At 46.3% G+C, this 18,507-nt stretch overlaps 1 protein-coding gene across 4 annotated transcripts in view; it reads right to left on the bottom strand.

Annotated features, from left to right (window-relative positions):
- Positions 1-1,698: 1,698 nt before the first annotated feature.
- The window catches only part of plekhg2 (pleckstrin homology domain containing, family G (with RhoGef domain) member 2), a 60,861-nt gene continuing 44,052 nt past the window's right edge, over positions 1,699-18,507 (bottom strand). The window contains exons 8-16 of one of the 4 annotated variants that reach the window (XM_052524916.1): positions 18,017-18,148; positions 17,560-17,742; positions 17,241-17,333; positions 17,048-17,134; positions 16,805-16,838; positions 16,589-16,666; positions 16,254-16,352; positions 15,625-15,739; positions 15,242-15,471 (exon numbers count right to left, since the gene is read on the bottom strand). In XM_052524916.1, the coding sequence (XP_052380876.1) occupies positions 15,390-15,471; positions 15,625-15,739; positions 16,254-16,352; positions 16,589-16,666; positions 16,805-16,838; positions 17,048-17,134; positions 17,241-17,333; positions 17,560-17,742; positions 18,017-18,148 (903 nt within the window). In that variant the 3' untranslated portion in view covers positions 15,242-15,389. Of the gene's footprint in view, positions 4,676-11,908; positions 13,068-13,361; positions 15,010-15,216; positions 15,548-15,624; positions 15,819-16,253; positions 16,353-16,588; positions 16,667-16,804; positions 16,839-17,047; positions 17,135-17,240; positions 17,334-17,559; positions 17,743-18,016; positions 18,149-18,507 lie in introns of those variants that run through there. The other 3 variants (XM_052524920.1, XM_035772015.2, XM_052524914.1) reach the window with 3 other exon arrangements.

Raw genomic sequence — 18,507 nt, 5'->3', positions numbered from 1 at the left:
CAACCGATCGCTGCCCCCACCCACCCGCCTGACTAGCATCACAACTCTGGACGGTTTTTATTTAGAATATGTGGACAACTATAAATACCTTGGTGTCTGGCTAGACTGTAAGCTCTCCTTTCAGACTCACAATTAAGCATCTCCAATCCAAAGTTAAATCTAGAATCAGCTTCCTATTCCACAACAAAGCCTCCTTCACTCATGCTGCCAAACATACCCTCGTAAAACTGACCATCCTACCGATCCTTGACTTTGGCGATGTAATTTACAAAATAGCCTCCAACAGTCTACTCAACAAATTGGATCACAGTGCCATTCATTTTGTCACCGAAGCCCCATATACTATCCACCACTGCGACCTGTATGCTCTCGTTGGCTGGTCTTTGCTACATATTCGTCACCAAACACACTGGCTCCAGGTCATCTATACGTCTTTGCTAGGTAAAGCTCCGCCTTATCTCAGTTCACTGGTCACCATAGCAACACCCACCTGTAGCACGCGCTCCAGCAGGTATATTTCACTGGTCATCACCAAAACCAACACCTCCTTTGGCCGCCTTTCCTTCCAGATATCTGCTGTCAATGATTGTAACGAATTGCAAAAATCACTGAAGTTGGAGAGTTATATCTCCCTCACTAACTTTAAGCGTCAGCTGTCAGAGCAGGTTACCGATTGCTGCAGCTGTACACAGCCCATCTGTAAATAGCCCATCCAAACCAAGTCCCCATATTTGTTTTTGTTTTTCTGCTCTTGTGCACACCAGTATTTCTACCTGCACATCCTCATCTGCACATATCATTCCAGTGTAAATTGCTAAATTGTAATTACTTCGCCACTATTGGCCTATTTATTGCCTTACCCCCTTACTTCATTTGCCCACGCTGTATACAGATTTTTCTATTGTGTTATTGATTGTACAATTGTTTATCCCATGTGTAACTCTGTGTTGTTTTTGTCTCACTGCTTTGCTTTTGTTTTATTCTCTATTTTGGTTAAGCCAGGGTGTGACCTGGGTGGGCATTCTAGTTTCTTTATTTCTATAATTTGGCCAGGTATGGTTCTCAATCAGGGACAGCTGTCTATCATTGTCTCTGATTGGGAATCATACTTAAGCAGCCCTTTTCCCACCTGTGTTTTGTGGGTAGTTGTTTTCTGTATAGTTTAATCACCTTACAGAACTGTTTCGTTTTTTTCACTTTGTTATTTTGTTAAAGTGTTTTGGTTAATGAAGAATCATGAACACATACCGTGCTGCGTTTTGGTCCGATCCTCATTACGTCGTGAGCCGTGACAGCTTTATCATGGCCAGGTCGCAGTTGTAAATAAGAACTTGTTCTCAACTGGCCTACCTGGTTAAATAAAGGTGAAATAAAATCAATCATATCTGGGACTAAATACAAGGTCTCAGCTTTAAGAGAAGAAGCCTCGTCAGTCACATGCAGGAATCAACGTTAATGATGAATAATGAATCATGTAAATCATGGTTATATAACTTGTATGTGTAGCAGTATATAAGGACTGAAAGGGAAGTTTTCATTGGGCTTATATTGCATTTGTGAACTTCTCCGGGCCGTGATAATACAGATTGCTTAATTTACTTTGAATTTGAGTCCTTAGTGGTGAATTTCCACAACAATAGCTATGTTTTCCAGGATGTTGACTAATCAATATCATAAAGGAGACAGACAACATCAAAGGGTCTTTAATATTTTTTTATTATTATAGGAGTACAAATAACTGAAATGCACATCAGTAATAGACACAGTGGTTGTTCTTTGAGTCTTTTGACCACAGGAGTTCACAATTTCAAATCTGATATTTAAATACTGTACTTAAAAAAGTAGTTAGGCCTATGCTATCAAAACAGGCCAATGTAGCCTGAAGACACTGTGTTGTGTAGCAATAAAAATGCATGTTGGTCGAGTCACCATTCATGTTCTTGCACTTTGTTTTCCCTGAAATTTGTTGCTCTTATTTTCCCTTATTTTCTGCTCTTGTGTAACCAAATAAATCATGTATTTTTTTCAACATGAACCACTGGTAAAACTACATAGGTTAGAACACATAAAAACATCAACATCGTGATTTGGTCTGAAATAAAAGCTACCTTCACAGACACGTCTTAACTACGCACACAGCTGAGGACATTGTGCAAAATAAAGACATACAATTAAGTGCCAGAAATGCAGACAAAATAAGACTAGTTCATAAATAAAAAAATAAAAAAGAATGGACCATTTTTACCATGCCAGCCACAAGCACAAACGCAGGAGTTTGATAAACAAGACATCGTTTTTTTTTGTTGAACAGAATAAACCGAATTGATTTTGAAACAACAAATAACAAAAAGACGAAGAAAAACGACACTGGCAAACTAATTTGTCTGTGGGTTCAGTCGGTGTCCTGTTGGACAGTGATCTAGGTGGCCGGGCGGTGATATGTGGGGTTGGTTGCACAATTCCTGACATTGTCAGATTGTCATCTGAAAGAACAGGTGATTCAATCTACTGTCCAATTAAGTCTAATGTAATTCTTTACCATATTACCTGGAGTTATATCTCATAGGATCCCTATGAACACCACTGTTTCAGGGTAAAGTGCCTATTTAGACTTTCACTGAGGCATAAGGCACCTTGGAGGAGGTCGCCCAGTCGTAGCCCCTCACAGCCTCTTGCAGTTCTGGGGAACGGGAAGGGTAAAGTTGCAGGCATTGATGCTGACCCTCCGTCTGCCCTGGCTGTCTACCACGGGGGATAAGGTCTGGTTCAGGCTCACCTGGGTGTTGCTGAAGGAAGTGATACGTCCACTGCCAGCAATCTGCAGGTTCACAGTGGTAGCATAGCTAGTCTTTAGAGTCCTTCTGGCTGCCTGCATTGAGGTGGTGTCCTCTGGCTTTGGCTCACTCCTGTGAGGGTACTGGATGGGCGCACCCGTGTCTGGGGATGGGGAGGCCCGAGGCACATAGGCACAGATCAGGTGGCTCCGGCAACTGTCCTCCCCAAGGTCTGGGTCACCCCATTCATCCTGAGGCCAGACAGGAGAGGTCGGAGCACTCTGGTCAGGGCTGTCCCCACTGTCATACTTGGTCAGGAGTTCTCGCACGTCGGGCCAGGCAATGCTGGTGAAGTGTTGCTCGCCGTGGGTGCTCTTCCCAGGGGCCAGTCTGACAGGGGACAAGGCCCCGGGGCTGATGCAGGATGGGGAGCCACTGTAGGAGCAGGATCCCCCTCGGGGGCTTATCAACCCAGACTCCTGCTCCGCACCCACAGACCTGCGCCCTTCGCTCTCTCCCCAAGACACCCTCCCATTACTGACTGGACTGGGTGGTCGGTCAGCCAGGCTAAGGAAGGGCAGGCTGCTTCCCTTGGTCCTCCGCAGGTTCTGAGAATGGGTTGGAGAGCATGGGGAGAAACCAGATGGGGGAGGGGAGGTGGTGCTGGAGCTTCTCTGAATGGAGGGGGGATAAACATCTATCCATGTGGGTGAGGCAATGGAGGAGAAAGGAAATGCCAATTTGGCATTCCGCGGCTGAGGAGCAGCGACTCCCCAGACATTGGCAGGAACCCCAATGGGCAGAGGGGAGGTTATGCCTGAAGAGCAGGCTGAGGAGGCCCTGGGGAGCTCCAGGGAGAGGCCCAGGTGATTGAAGGGGCAAGCCCCTCCTGCCCGGGTGCTTCTAGGGTTGGGGGGCTTGTTCATCAGGGGGCCTGTATGATTCTGGACTGGGGGAGGGGAGCAGATCCTGCTGAATGGAGATGGGGAGGGAGAAGGGGACGGGGACTGCACTCGTGAGCTGGGCTCCGAGACAGAGAAGGGCCTTGCCACCCTGTTGAGAGTGTGAGTAGAACCACTCCAAAGAGGATCATGGGGATGGGGTATACTATTGGCACTCGCTAACGGTGGCTTCCGGTGATTCGCGACCCATCCTCCGTTAGTGGTGTTATTGTTATTATTGTTGTTACTGTTTCCATTCAAACCAATATGGCGTGGCTGGTGTAGGACAGCAGGCCTGGGCCGTGGAGAGGCAGAGGAAAAGGCGGTGTGATGCAGGCTGACTGGGGGGGCTGGGGAGACTGAGTGCTGGCTGCGGTACGGTGGGGGGGACAGGGCTGGGGCTGGGGATGCGCATGGGCTGGAGCGGACTGAAGTAGACCGGAGAGGGGAAGGGGGACACTTAGGTGGCTGGTTCCCATCTCTGGTGTAGGAAGCATGGGCATAGCCAGGACTCAGAGGGGGGCGCTAGGGCCAGAGGTGAGTTTGGGGGAGGGAGACCTCATCCTGAGTGGGGATGCAGTGGGAGCGGGAGCCAGAGGGGCTGGACTGTCTGGGTGAAGGGTGGCATGGTCCTGGAGGCGAGTGTTCTTCTTGGCAAGACTCTGGCTGATGGACTGGCTGATGCAGGAGGCAGCCAGGGACTTGGTCAAGGCAAAAGGGGTAGGAGAGGAGCAGGGTAGTCCCCTGATGGGGGAGGGAGAGTGCTGGTAGAGACTGGGGCTGAAGGCAGAGGGGGGCTTGGCATCCATGGGTTGGCCAATGCCTGGAAGCATGGTGGCTGATCTCTCCAGTGAGGGCTGGGAGGAAGGCCGTCTGACGGGGGACAACCCAGAGGCATGGATGGATGGGAGTGATGGATCCTGACCTGGCTCTCTGGACCTCAGTGGAGAAGGTGGTAGTCTATAACCAAAGGAAAGTATAGAGAAGAGGAAATGAATAGACTTCATTAATCAGTCCCTCCAGGATTCTGTGATGGCAATTTGTTATGCAAAATCAACAATTTCACACACAATATGTGAGGGGTTGCAAATTTTTACCAATCACCGCACTATTTCAGCATAGAAAAACCAAATCATCACAATGTTATCGTATAGAAGTGACCCATCAACGCAGTACAAAAAGAGTGCTCGGAATTTCAACCAATCATTGCACATTCACCACATAATATGTTTCAATCAAGCCACATGTTAACAAACTGTTTTCCTCGTCAGTGCATTTTCGCTACAAATTCAACTAAATCATCGCATATTGCCATGCATATTATCACTAAAAATCCCTGTGAAACCCTGGAGGGACTGATTAATGCCACTGCCTCAAAACTTGGCTTGAGGAGAAGTAAAATTGAGAGGAGAGGAGAGGGAGTGCAGGCAGCGATTACTCAGTCTTGTGAAAATAAGCTACATTGATAGTACGTTTGTACATTTGTATATGCAATTTGAGCTCTTAGCTGCAATGTACACAAAATAAAATAAAACCATTTATTTTTTAATATACAGTCAAATAGGAACTGTTGAACATTTTCCCACTCGATACGACCTGGACATTCATGACAAAACACAGTTATTTCCATGTCAGGGGCCTTCTCACATACTTTGCATCTACAGTGCCTTCAGAAACTATTCACACCCCTTGACTTTTTCACATTTTGTTGTGTTCCAGCCTGAATTTAAAATTGATCAAATGTAGATGTTGTGTAACTGGCCTACACACAATACCCCATAATATACAAGTGGAATTATGCGTTTAGAAATGTTTACAAATTAATACAAAATGAAAAGTTGAAATGTCTTGAGCTAATAAGTATTCAAACCCTTAAATAAGTTCAGGGGTAAAAATCTGCCTTACAAGTCACATTTTATTTTATTTCACCTTTATTTAACCAGGTAGGCAAGTTGAGAACAAGTTCTCATTTACAATTGCGACCTGGCCAAGATAAAGCAAAGCAGTTCGACAGATACAACGACACAGAGTTACACATGGAGTAAAACAAACATACAGTCAATAATACAGTATAAATAAGTCTATATACAATGTGAGCAAATTAGGTGAGAAGGGAGGTAAAGGCAAAAAAGGCCATGGCGGCAAAGTAAATACAATATAGCAAGTAAAACACTGGAATGGTAGTTTTGCAATGGAAGAATGTGCAAAGTAGAAATACAAATAATGGGGTGCAAAGGAGCAAAATAAATTAATTAATTAAATACAGTTGGGAAAGAGGTAGTTGTTTGGGCTAAATTATAGGTGGGCTATGTACAGGTGCAGTAATCTGTAAGATGCTCTGACAGTTGGTGCTTAAAGCTAGTGAGGGAGATAAGTGTTTCCAGTTTCAGAGATTTTTGTAGTTTGTTCCAGTCATTGGCAGCAGAGAACTGGAAGGAGAGGCGGCCAAAGAAAGAATTGGCTTTGGGGGTGACTAGAGAGATATACCTGCTGGAGTGTGTGCTACAGGTGGGAGATGCTATGGTGACCAGCGAGCTGAGATAAGGGGGGACTTTACCTAGCAGGGTCTTGTAGATGACATGGAGCCAGTGGGTTTGGCGACGAGTATGAAGTGAGGGCCAGCCAACGAGAGCGTACAGGTCGCAATGGTGGGCTTTGGTGACAAAACGGATTGCACTGTGATAGACTGCATCCAATTTGTTGAGTAGGGTATTGGAGGCTATTCTGTAAATGACATCGCCAAAGTCGAGGATTGGTAGGATGGTCAGTTTTACAAGGGTATGTTTGGCAGCATGAGTGAAGGATGCTTTGTTGCGAAATAGGAAGCCAATTCTAGATTTTACTTTGGATTGGAGATGTTTGATATGGGTCTGGAAGGAGAGTTTACAGCCTAACCAGACACCTAAGTATTTGTAGTTGTCCACGTATTCTAAGTCAGAGCCGTCCAGAGTAGTGATGTTGGACAGGCGGGTAGGTGCAGGTAGCGATCGGTTGAAGAGCATGCATTTAGTTTTACTTGTATTTAAGAGCAATTGGAGGCCACGGAAGGAGAGTTGTATGGCATTGTAGCTTGCCTGGAGGGTTGTTAACACAGTGTCCAAAGAAGGGCCGGAAGTATACAGAATGGTGTCGTCTGCGTAGAGGTGGATCAGGGACTCACCAGCAGCAAGAGCGACCTCATTGATGTATACAGAGAAGAGAGTCGGTCCAAGAATTGAACCCTGTGGCACCCCCATAGAGACTGCCAGAGGTCCGGACAGCAGACCCCCCGATTTGACACACTGAACTCTATCAGAGAAGTAGTTGGTGAACCAGGCGAGGCAATCATTTGAGAAACCAAGGCTGTAGAGTCTGCCTATGAGGATGTGGTGGTTGACAGAGTCGAAAGCCTTGGCCAGATCAATGAATACGGCTGCACAGTAATGTTTCTTATCGATGGCGGTTAAGATATCGTTTAGGACCTTGAGCGTGGCTAAGGTGCACCCATGACCAGCTCTGAAACCAGATTGCATAGCAGAGAAGGTATGGTGAGATTCGAAATGGTCGGTAATCCGTTTGTTGACTTGGCTTTCGAAGACCTTAGAAAGGCATGGTAGGATAGATATAGGTCTGTAGCAGTTTGGGTCAAGAGTGTCCCCCCCCTTTGAAGAGGGGGATGACCGCAGCTGCTTTCCAATCTTTGGGAATGTCAGACGACACGAAAGAGAGGTTGAACAGGCTAGTAATAGGGGTGGCAACAATTTCGCCAGATAATTTTAGAAAGAAAGGGTCCAGATTGTCTAGCCCGACTGATTTGTAGGGGTCCAGATTTTTCAGCTCTTTCAGAACATCAGCTGAATGGATTTGGGAGAAGGAGAAATGGGGAAGGCTTGGGCGAGTTGCTGTTGGGGGTGCAGTGCTGTTGACCGGGGTAGGAGTAGCCAGGTGGAAAGCATGGCCAGCCGTAGAAAAATGCTTATTGAAATTCTCAATTATGGTGGATTTATCAGTGGTGACAGTGTTTCCTATCTTCAGTGCAGTGGGCAGCTGGGAGGAGGTGTTCTTATTCTCCATGGACTTTACAGTGTCCCAGAACTTTTTTGAGTTTGTGTTGCAGGAAGCAAATTTCTGCTTGAAAAAGCTAGCCTTGGCTTTTCTAACTGCCTGTGTATAACGGTTTCTAGCTTCCCTGAACAGCTGCATATCACTGTTTGATGCTAATGCAGAACGCCATAGGATGTTTTTGTGTTGGTTAAGGGCAGTCAGGTCTGGGGAGAACCAAGGGCTATATCTGTTCCTGGTTCTAAATTTCTTGAATGGGGCATGTTTATTTAAGATGGTTAGGAAGGCATTTTTTAAAAATATCCAGGCATCCTCTACTGACGGGATGAGATCAATATCCTTCCAGGATACCCCGGCCAGGTCGATTAGAAAGGCCTGCTCGCTGAAGTGTTTCAGGGAGCGTTTTACAGTGATGAGTGGAGGTCATTTAACCGCTGACCCATTACGGATGCAGGCAATGAGGCAGTGATCGCTGAGATCTTGGTTGAAGACAGCAGAGGTGTATTTAGAGGGGAAGTTGGTTAGGATGATATCTATGAGGGTGCCCGTGTTTAAGGCTTTGGGGGGCTACCTGGTAGGTTCATTGATAATTTGAGTGAGATTGAGGGCATCAAGTTTAGATTGTAGGATGGCTGGGGTGTTAAGCATGTTCCAGTTTAGGTCGCCTAGCAGCACGAGCTCTGAAGATAGATGGGGGCAATCAGTTCACATATGGTGTCCAGAGCACAGCTGGGGGCAGAGGGTGGTCTATAGCAGGCGGCAACGGTGAGAGACTTGTTTTTAGAGAGGTGGATTTTAAAAGTAGAAGTTCAAATTGTTTGGGTACAGACCTGGATAGTAGGACAGAACTCTGCAGGCTATCTTTGCAGTAGATTGCAACACCGCCCCTTTGGCAGTTCTATCTTGTCTGAAAATGTTGTAATTTGGAATTAAAATGTCAGAATTTTTGGTGGTCTTCCTAAACCAGGATTCAGACACAGCTAGAACATCCGGGTTGGCAGAGTGTGCTAAAGCAGTGAATAGAACAAACTTAGGGAGGAGGCTTCTAATGTTAACATGCATGAAACCAAGGCTATTACGGTTACAGAAGTCATCAAAAGAGAGCGCCTGGGGAATAGGAGTGGAGCTAGGCACTGCAGGGCCTGGATTCACCTCTACATCGCCAGAGGAACATAGGAGGAGAAGAATAAGGGTACGGCTAAAAGCAATAAGAATTGGTCGTCTAGAACGTCTGGAACAGAGAGTAAAAGGAGGTTTCTGGGGGCGATAAAATAGCATCAAGGTATAATGTACAGACAAAGGTATGGTAGGATGTGAATACAGTGGAGGTAAACCTTGGTATTGAGTGATGAAGAGAGAGATATTGTCTCTAGAAACATCATTGAAACCAGGAGATGTCATTGCATGTGTGGGTGGTGGAACTAATAAATTGGATAAGGTATAGTGAGCAGGACTAGAGGCGCTACAGTGAAATAAGCCAATAAACACTAACCAGAACAGCAATGGACAAGACATATTGACATTAAGGAGAGGCATCCTTAGTCGAGTGATCAAAAGAGTCCAGTGAGTGGAGTGGTTGGTTTGGGGGTCACGGCGACTTAGACAGCTTGCCAGGACATCGGTAGCAAGCTAGCATAGGATGGAGGTCTGTTGTTAGCCACCTCTTGCGTTCCGTCAGTAGATTAGTGGGGTTCCGTGTGGTAGAGGGGATTAGTCCAAATCACACAACAACAAAAATAAAATAAAAACAATAGATATAGTTATAGAGGCCCAAGAAGAAACATAATAATAATAAAAATAAATAAATTGTCCGATTGTCTATTCTGAGAGCAGCCGGTAAGACAGCTAACGGTTAGCAGGCCGCAGATGGGCGTTCAGGTAACGTCGCGACGGAGGAGCCAGCCAGATCTCCTTCGGGTAGATAACGTCGGCAGTCCAGTTGTGAAGGCCCGGTGGGGGTCCGCGTAGGCAGTAAAACGGGTCCGAATAGGTGACTGCAGCCCAGGAGTGATTGACTTGACGGAGCTCAGGAGTGATTGACGGAGCTGGCTAGCTCCGGAGCAATTGATGTTTGCTCCGGAATCGACGAGAGAAGATAGACACTCGGATAGCAGCTAGCTAGCTGTGAGATCCAGGTATGAATGTCCAGAGAGCAGTTGAAATCCAAGGACATGGAGAGAAAAATTGGTCCGGTATGTTCCGCGCTGCGCCGTACAAAACTGGCGATAGATTTTCGAGCTAAAGGATAGCTGATGACCACAAACCGTGGTTAGCTGAATACTAACGATTTACCAGTAAAGAAGCTAACTAGCTTCTGAACTAGCTTCTAATTAGCTTCTAGCTAGCTCCTGGCTAGCTTCTGGTTAGTTTCTGGCTAGCTTCTTGGAGTTTCTGGCTAGTTTCTGGCTAGCTTCTTGGAGGATTGCAGATTTGAGGTAAATAATACTTATTTATAAATATAAATTGGTGAGGCGGATTGCAGGAGAGTGTTTTGAAGATGAGTTGATGGAAAATAAAAATAAAATGTATGTGAAAAAAAGTTGTAAATATATATATATATACAGGACACGACAAGACGAGGACAAAAGACGTCTGAACTGCTATGCCATCTCGGGCACGAAAACATAATAAGTGGCATGGACTAATAGTGTGCAATAATAGTGTTTAACATGATTTCAATGATCTGTAAAGTCCCTAAATCGAGCTGTGAATTTCCAACACAGATTCAACCACAAAGCCTAGGGAGGTTTTCCAATGCTTCGCAAAGAGCACCTATTGGTAGATGGATAAAAATAAATAAAAAGCAGGCATCGACTATCCCTTTGAGCATGGTGAAGTTATTAATTACACTTTCAATGGTGTATCAATACACCCAGTCACTACAAAGATACAGGCGTCCTTCCTAACTCAGTTGCCGGAGAGGAAAGAAACCACTCAGGGATTTGGTGATTTAAGGGCTGTGATAAGAGAATATTGTAGTTACTCCACAATACTAACCTAAATGACAGAGTGAAAAGAACAGAACAGCCTGTACAGAATAAAAAGTATTTCAAAACATGCATCCTGTTTGCAATAAGGCACTAAAGTCATACTGCAAAAAATGTGGGTAAGAAATGAACTTTATGTCCTGAATAAAAAGCGTTATGTTTGGGGAAAATCCAACACAACACATCACTGAGTACCAGTCTTCATATTTTCAAGCATGGTGGCTGCATCATGTCATGGGTAGACTTGTCATTGGAAAGCACTAGGGAGTAATAAAAAATAAAAAAAGGAAACGGAATAGAGCTAAGCACAAGCAAAACCCTGGAGGAAAACCTAATTCAGTCTGATTTCCAAAGACACTGAGACAAATTCACCTTTCAGCAGGACAATAACCTAAAACACTGGTGTTGCTTACCAAGACAACATTGAATGTTCCTGAGTGGCCTAGTTACAGTTCTGACTTAAATCAGCTTGAAAATCAATGGCAATATTTGAAAATGGCTGTCTAGCAATGATCAACAACCAACTTGACAGAGCTTGAAGAATTTTAAAAAGAATAATTAGCAAGTATTCTATAATCCAGTTGTGCAAAGGTGTTAGAGACTTACCCAGAAAGACTCACAGCTGTAATTGCTGCCAAAGGTGATTCTAACATCTATTGACTCAGAGGTATGAATACTTACGTAAATTGGATATTTCTGTATTTCATTTTTTATAAATTTGCTAAACTTTCTAAAAACGTATTCACTTTGTGATTATGGGGTACTGTGTGTAGAAAATACTTGAATCCATTTTGAATTTGGGCTGTAACACAACTAAATGTGGAATAAGTTAAGAGGTATGAATACTTTACGAAGGCACTGTAAAATGCTTTCTTTCCATCTACTCCATCTACTCTGTGAATAACACTGTTTTATCTGATTCATAGAATTTCTGTCAGAACTCTTAGTGGAGAAACAGGAAACAGTATTTGCACACTTCCGGTCAGAGGCACATTCCTTTAATCTTTCTCCAGTTTTACATTTTACCTACCATTACCATCACAAATCAGTTTAGGGTATGTAGTAGATTCTGCCTATTATTCTACAAGAACTCTTAGTGGAAGAATGAAGCTATGGACCGGTGAAATTGTGTTACTACTGTATTAAGCCCTATTAAATACTGTACCTTTGGCTGGGGAGTGTGGCGTTGTTTGATCCGTTCCAACTCATAGGGAGGCTCCTTCTACCCTTGGTAGTGGGCAGGTGCAGGTTGGGTGGTCTTTGGCTGGTGAACTTAGGCAGACAGTCAGAGGACTGCACCCCTGGCGGAGGTGTAGGCATCAGGCTTTGGAGCGATGACCACGGACGGGGTACCATGTCCCCCTCTTTTCCTTTGGAATCCTCTGGGACTTGACACTCCTTGACTCTCTGACCAGATGTATGTGTGGCTTGCATGGGTTCAGTCATAGGCGACTGAGTGGGACTCCACACTAAGGAGTTTGACCCCTCAGTTAGCCCAGAGATGGACCTCTGTTGTGTGGGAGATGTGTCGGAGATGTGAGAGGAAATCTTTGGTGCCGCAGGTGAAACATCCCGATCATCTAGAGTGCTATCTTGTGACTTGGCTTTGGTGGATTCAGCTTCGCTTTGATGACCAGGGGCCATCTGGGGTGAGCTCCCCCTCTCAGCCCCACCGGCCACATAAGGCGGCATTATCTTGGTGTTTAAACTGGCTTCGTCTGGCTTCACCACCTGGCTTGTCTCTGGTTCAGTTGGAGCCTGCTGTTGAATGGTCTTCAGCAGCTCCTCTGCAGCTCCAACCCCTGGAGACCTGTCTTTGTTCCCACATGGGCCTGCTAAAGAGGCTGCTGCTACCCCCAGAGCAGGATCTTCCCTAATGGAGTACAGATTATGTCCTTTCTGCTCTGCCCAAGTCCTGCTGAGATTCACAGACCTCTCTGGGGTCCTTGGATAACCATCAGCTGGAAACTCCATCCCTACCCCTTGGATGGGGCCTTCCTGGACTGGGGAAGCCCTCTTGGTGTGAAGCCTCCGCATCTCAGCTCCTGAGATTACTTCCTCAGACTGGTTCTCCATAAGCTTCCCCTCCAGAGCAGTAGTCACTACCTCTTCAGGCCTAACCTGAGAGGTTTTTGGTGGGGAGGTCAGAGGGGAGGAGGGGGGAGAGGCAATGGATGTGGATTCCAGGTTGGAAACACTGTCCCTGGGTCCGGTCAGGGCGCAGCTGTTCTCCTGCTGGCGGTAGGTGGGGGACAGCTGTTCACTGACAAGGATGTGGCCAAAGAGCTGGGGTTCTGAGGAAACTGAAGTCATCTCCTGGCAGCCTGTAAATAAAAAATTAAAAAATCAGCCTAAACACTGTCATTCACTGATAAACAATATGGAGGCTTTGCATGTAATGTTTCATTTGTTGTGCTTCCTGACCAACCATATGAAGGCTTTACTTTCACTATCAAACATGGTAAACCACAGTTTATATGTGTTCTTCCATTATTTAGCAGTGCTTACTAAAACAACTCAAATTCAACAATAAGACACCAACAAGTCTTTACATATCCTCACCACTACACTATCTAATCAAATCATAGCCATTTATACAGGATGTTAAAGGTACTGACCAGTGGAATGGCTCTGAGCTCGTTTTACTGTAATCTTCTCCTCCTGATGCTGCTGTAGCGGCTGGGCCAGAGGAGGGACGCTGTGCCTGGTGGTGACGGTCCACGGTGCATGACCCACACACACCCTCTTGTGGTGAAGTGGCACCTTCATGATGCTGGCCTTGGCGCTGTACATTCGAGCCAGCATTTGAACTTTACTGAGGATTCTCTCTGAGTTCTCCACCAGACATGGATCACCGGGGCTGGCCTCGAACAGGCCTATCCCCGCCACGTCTGCGACCGCTGCCCCCTCGTACAGGGTCCGGCTGGAGGACACCATCTTACAGTGGCGGGACCAGCGGCCCACCTTGATCTGGCTGGGTAGGCCCTCTAGGTTCCCAGTGAGGGAGCTCCTGTCTCTGATTCTACCCCACCCAGCCTGGGACATTGGGGCGGTCTTACTGTCATGAAGACCTGTAGGTGGAGGGACAGTGGAGTCTTTCTGGGCCTCTTTAGGTTCTGAGTCCAGATCACTTGGACTTGGTCCATGGCCGTTGATTACCTGCTGGTCTTTTGTGATCACTTTGGCTGCTTCATCGCTGAATGAGGGCTCTTTGGTGATGTCTGTTGACAGGTTTGGTATGATTTCCCTCTCTGTGCTAACAGGGGCTCCTACTTTCTCCTTCTCTTTCCAATCCTTCATCAGCTCTGTGCAGGGCAGCTTACTCCCTGGCTCAAACCTGCTACATTTTTCCAGAGCAGGCTCACCCTGACCTGGTGCCTGGCTGTGGTCTTCCTGGGAACCAGCAGCAGAAGTGGATGAACAATCTGTGCTGAGGGCTCCCTCTCCCTGGTCAGGAACTGACGGAAGAGGAGAGGGGAGCTCTGGCTCAGGCTCTGGTTCTGCCCCCCCATCGGAGCGCCCGCTCTCCGAGTCACACAGGCTGTCCTGGTGGCCAAAGACAGCAAAGTGGGACACGGAGTCTTTGACCAGGCCGGTGGGGATGATGAGGGAGAAGCTGTTTCTCCTGGGGGTGGGGCTGCTGTCACTTTCACCTGCTTCTCCTGCCTCGGCCTCAGCCGCCTCGTAGTAGCTGCGGATCTTCTCGATGATCTGCCTGTCTGACTTGGTGAGCTGGGTCTCTTTCTTGTGCGCCAGAGGGCTCTGTACAGTGTGCTCTGGGACAGAGAGAGGAGCTTCTGGGGGCTTGTCCTCGTTGGGGAGGTCAGAGCAGAGTTCCTTCTCCCTCTCTCTTTCGTCTGGGAGGTTTACAGGAGAGAGTGGCGTCGAGGTTTCGAACGTTTGCTCGTCCTCCACCTCTGATGCATTTCTTTCCCCAACTGTCCCGGTTTCTTTGGCTGATGTGCTCTCCTCCTGAGGCCTCTCCTCTATAACATCAGCTGGCAAAGGTGTTGACTCTCCCTCTTCACAACCACCCTCCTCTGAGGATTCCCTGGACAGACATGGTGGAAGAGTTTGGTCTTCCATTTTGGTTCTGCTCCCCTCCAGTTGCACTGTTATTTCCTCTGGACTATTGGGATCGGGGTCTTGTGACTCGTAAGTCTCCTCCGTAGGGGAAGCAAGCAGCAGGTAATTTCCTTGCTGAGCAAGTGGACATGGATGTGGCTCAGTTGCTGGGTCCTCCAGAGACTCATCCAGGGGTGAATCCTGTGGAGAGACAGAAACAGACACAAAAAAAAGTCAAGTCATCCCCGCATCTCCTACTATACGTACATGGTGAAGTAATGCAGCACTAAATTGATAGCTCATAAAACTAGACACTGACGTCTAGTGACTAGACAAGTGACACAGGTTGCTTCAAATCCATGGAAGCGGTTTAATAGTGTGTGAATTGTGAAAGAGAGTATAGCCCACCCATACTATGTCAGGCTTGAGTTCGGCCATGCCCTCTCGCACGCGGCTCTGGTTAATGAACTGCATGATCTCCTCGGTGATGGAGAGGGTGGGTGGGGCGCTCAGGGGGGGTAGGTCCTCTTCTTCTAGGCCCAGGCAGGGGTCTGGACGCTCTGCCTCAGCCTCCACCTCCATCACAGAGGAGGCCAGGGTGTTTGTGCTGCCTGAGAATCCCAGGCTATCTGCCCCAGGACACAGCTCCCCCTCGCTGCCAGCCTGTGGAGATGGACATGAACATCAACACTGAGATGAAGAATGTCAGGAAGGGAAGGTGTACTACTCATGTACTATTCTTGCAAATGAGATATCATCTGATGTGTATGACAGTTGTGGGTGGATAGGGGCAAAACCAGTCTGAATCAAGCTTACCTTTGAAGAGACTGGATTTCATGAGAAGATAGGAATGGTTGGGGGAAACAAACAAGGGTGTGTTTACTTTCCATTAAAAACGTACCAAATCTTTCAGCCCTGACAGACTGAAGCACTACAAGGAAACAAGATAAACAAGAATCCTTTAAGAAAATTCTCACCATGATATGCTGTTTCCAAGTCTTTAGTTGGAGCTGGAAAGAAACAGCCATAAGCATTTAAGAATGAGTCATTTCCAATTATTACATTTATGAATTCATATTTTCAAGCTCTGTATGTTTAGTCCAAGTCCTGTGCAGTGAGTGATTCCTCTCTGGGCCCTTGTTCATAAAGCGTCTTAGAGTAGGAGTGCTGATCTAGGATCAGGTCCTCCTTGTCCATATCATCTGATTCAAATATGATCTAAAAGGCAAAACTGATCCTTGATAAGCATTTCTGCTTTGAGGCTCTTGATGTATGTGGGCCCTGGGCCTATTTCCACAAAGTGTCTCAGAGTAGGAATGCTGATCTAGGATCTGTCCATATAATCTTATTCATTCGGATTTAAAAGGCTAAACTGATCCTAGATCAGCACTCCTACTCTGAGACGCTTTGTGGATAGGTCTTGGTCTATAGACATGAAGTCTCACCAGACTGCCTCCTGCCACGGCGATAGGACAGGTTCCCCTCCAGCAGCAGGGGAAGGCTCTTCTTGGCCTTCTCTGGGGTGTAGATGAACTCTGGGGGCTCTGGTCACACACACACACACACACACACACACACAGAGATCATTAATTTAACTCAGCAAACACAGACCAGACATGCACATGGTAAAATGGCTTTGTTATTTGTTAGATTTATGACAAAGAAGAAGCCATCACCCTCATCCAACTTTGGGGTAAAAAACTGTGCTTAAAACCAGTAAAGTCGTTGACACACAAAGTAGACACTAGGTGCATTACAGGTAAGAATGGCTTGTCCTGACCTGATTGGCGTCTCCCTCGATGATATTCATCGCATCTTGGAGATGATTTTTTTAAATGATCCTGATCAAACTGAGGAGCTGTGAAAAATAAATAGCGAGTTACTGAGTTGTGCATGATTGTAAACTGTGCACAATTGGTGTCAAATACAGTGTAAATTGAAAGTGCAAAGTGTAGGTGTATGAACGTATGATGGTTTGAAATGACATGAAACTCACATTGACAGAAGTTGTCACCGAGTACCTGCCTTGCCTGAAAAATACATCCGGGTATTTCAACGATTGCTCAACCTGTGACAGTGTTTGCGGTAACTATAAACAGCCACAAGGTGGCTGCACATCCTAACAGAGTGATTACAATATTCTCTGTTTCAGTTTAGCCACAGCCTTCAGTGTTATATTGGCTGAAAAGTATTGCCATTCATATCGGCAACATTTACAGTAATGTACAATAAGCCTTACCTTCTGGGGTAGAGAGGCAAGATGGTTCTCCACTATCAGCCTCTTGAGGTAGTGCAGCCAAAGGCGTTTCTCCTCCTGGTTTTTGGTCTGTAACATGGGTAGGAGGGTAGTTCAAGTACACTGGCCTGACACAATACAATGTCCTGTCCTTTGATAGTGGTTGACTTGTAATTTGATAGTGGTTTACTCGTACCTGTACAATGTGCTGCTGTTTGGGGATGGTCTGATCGGACACCTTAAAACACAGGGGGTCCTTCATGGTTTCTACGAGAAGAAGGTTACAGCACTGATTGGAGAGGAGGGTAGAGAGATGAGGGAAAGGGGAGAGTGAAAGACGAGAGGAACGACAGTGGAGGGGAAATATGGGTGTCAGTATATGATAGAGAATCAAGCAACAAAAACATGATACTTTTTTGATTGGTGTAGGCGTCATCTCTATTGATACATGCTTCTAGCATTTAAAGAAACACAATAATCTGATCAATTCATTCCGGTGTCCGCGAGTCACTCACAAATATGTGGGTGCTGTAGATGAAATGCTCCAGCCTCTTTTTAGCGATAAGCAGCATCTTGTCGAAGAGGAAGAATGCCCTCTCCTTCTTGACCCGTTGAACCCTGAAGGCGCCCTCCAACACCAGCTCCCCAAAGCCACTCAGGTCTGGACCTGTCCAGTTGGTCAACAAGCTCTCAACCTCCTGCCAGAGTCAAAAGAAAAACAGTGTTTGTGTTAACCTCAGCTTGACCTCTGATCTTCAAAAACAGTAGTCGAGACTGAGGTGTCCAAAGACCTCCAGATGTAGTGGAGACTGAGGTGTCCAAAGACCTCTGCAACCTCTAACCTCTTTTGACTTTTAACCTCTGACCTCTACAGCCAGTTCAGGGTCATAGATTATGATCAGCAACAAAAGCTAACTTCTTTGTTATATTTTCAATTTACAACAGCTGTAGTGAGTGACTGGTGGTCCATACCTGCAGCCTGACGGCGTGGTCCTGCTTCCTCTTCATATCGTTGATGTACCAGGCCACGGCTGTCATGGTGATGATGGCATCCTCCACTACCTCGTAGCCAGGGTCACTTTTATCAAAGTGTTTGGCCAGCTCCTGCCACACGGGGGCGATAGTGAGGTTAGGCTTCGATCACACCGTCAGTGTCATTGCATTTTGGCACACCAGAATTACATTCTTTTCAAATGAAACGCTGCGTTTGCCTTGCAGAGGCAGTTGCAGTGCGTTCGGTGTGATGCATATGTTGGAATACGCCAAACTGTATGTGTAGACGGCTTGACAGAAATGGTAGCAGAAGGGGAATGTTAAGCGTTTGTTACATACACATCCAGATAATGCTGTTGGTGTGTTCGAAGCGTTAGTGTCTGTATAACGAGAAGGGGGTAGCTGCAGCTCAATATGGCGACCGGAGTGTGGACGTGTGGGTGTGTCGAAAGGAAAGGAGTAACAAGGCG

This window comes from Oncorhynchus keta, chromosome 1, assembly GCF_023373465.1.
Source record: "Oncorhynchus keta strain PuntledgeMale-10-30-2019 chromosome 1, Oket_V2, whole genome shotgun sequence".
NCBI classification, from domain to species: Eukaryota; Metazoa; Chordata; class Actinopteri; order Salmoniformes; family Salmonidae; genus Oncorhynchus; species Oncorhynchus keta.
Note: the sequence above shows the minus strand (reverse complement) of the source record. Positions and strands in the feature narration are given on the sequence as shown.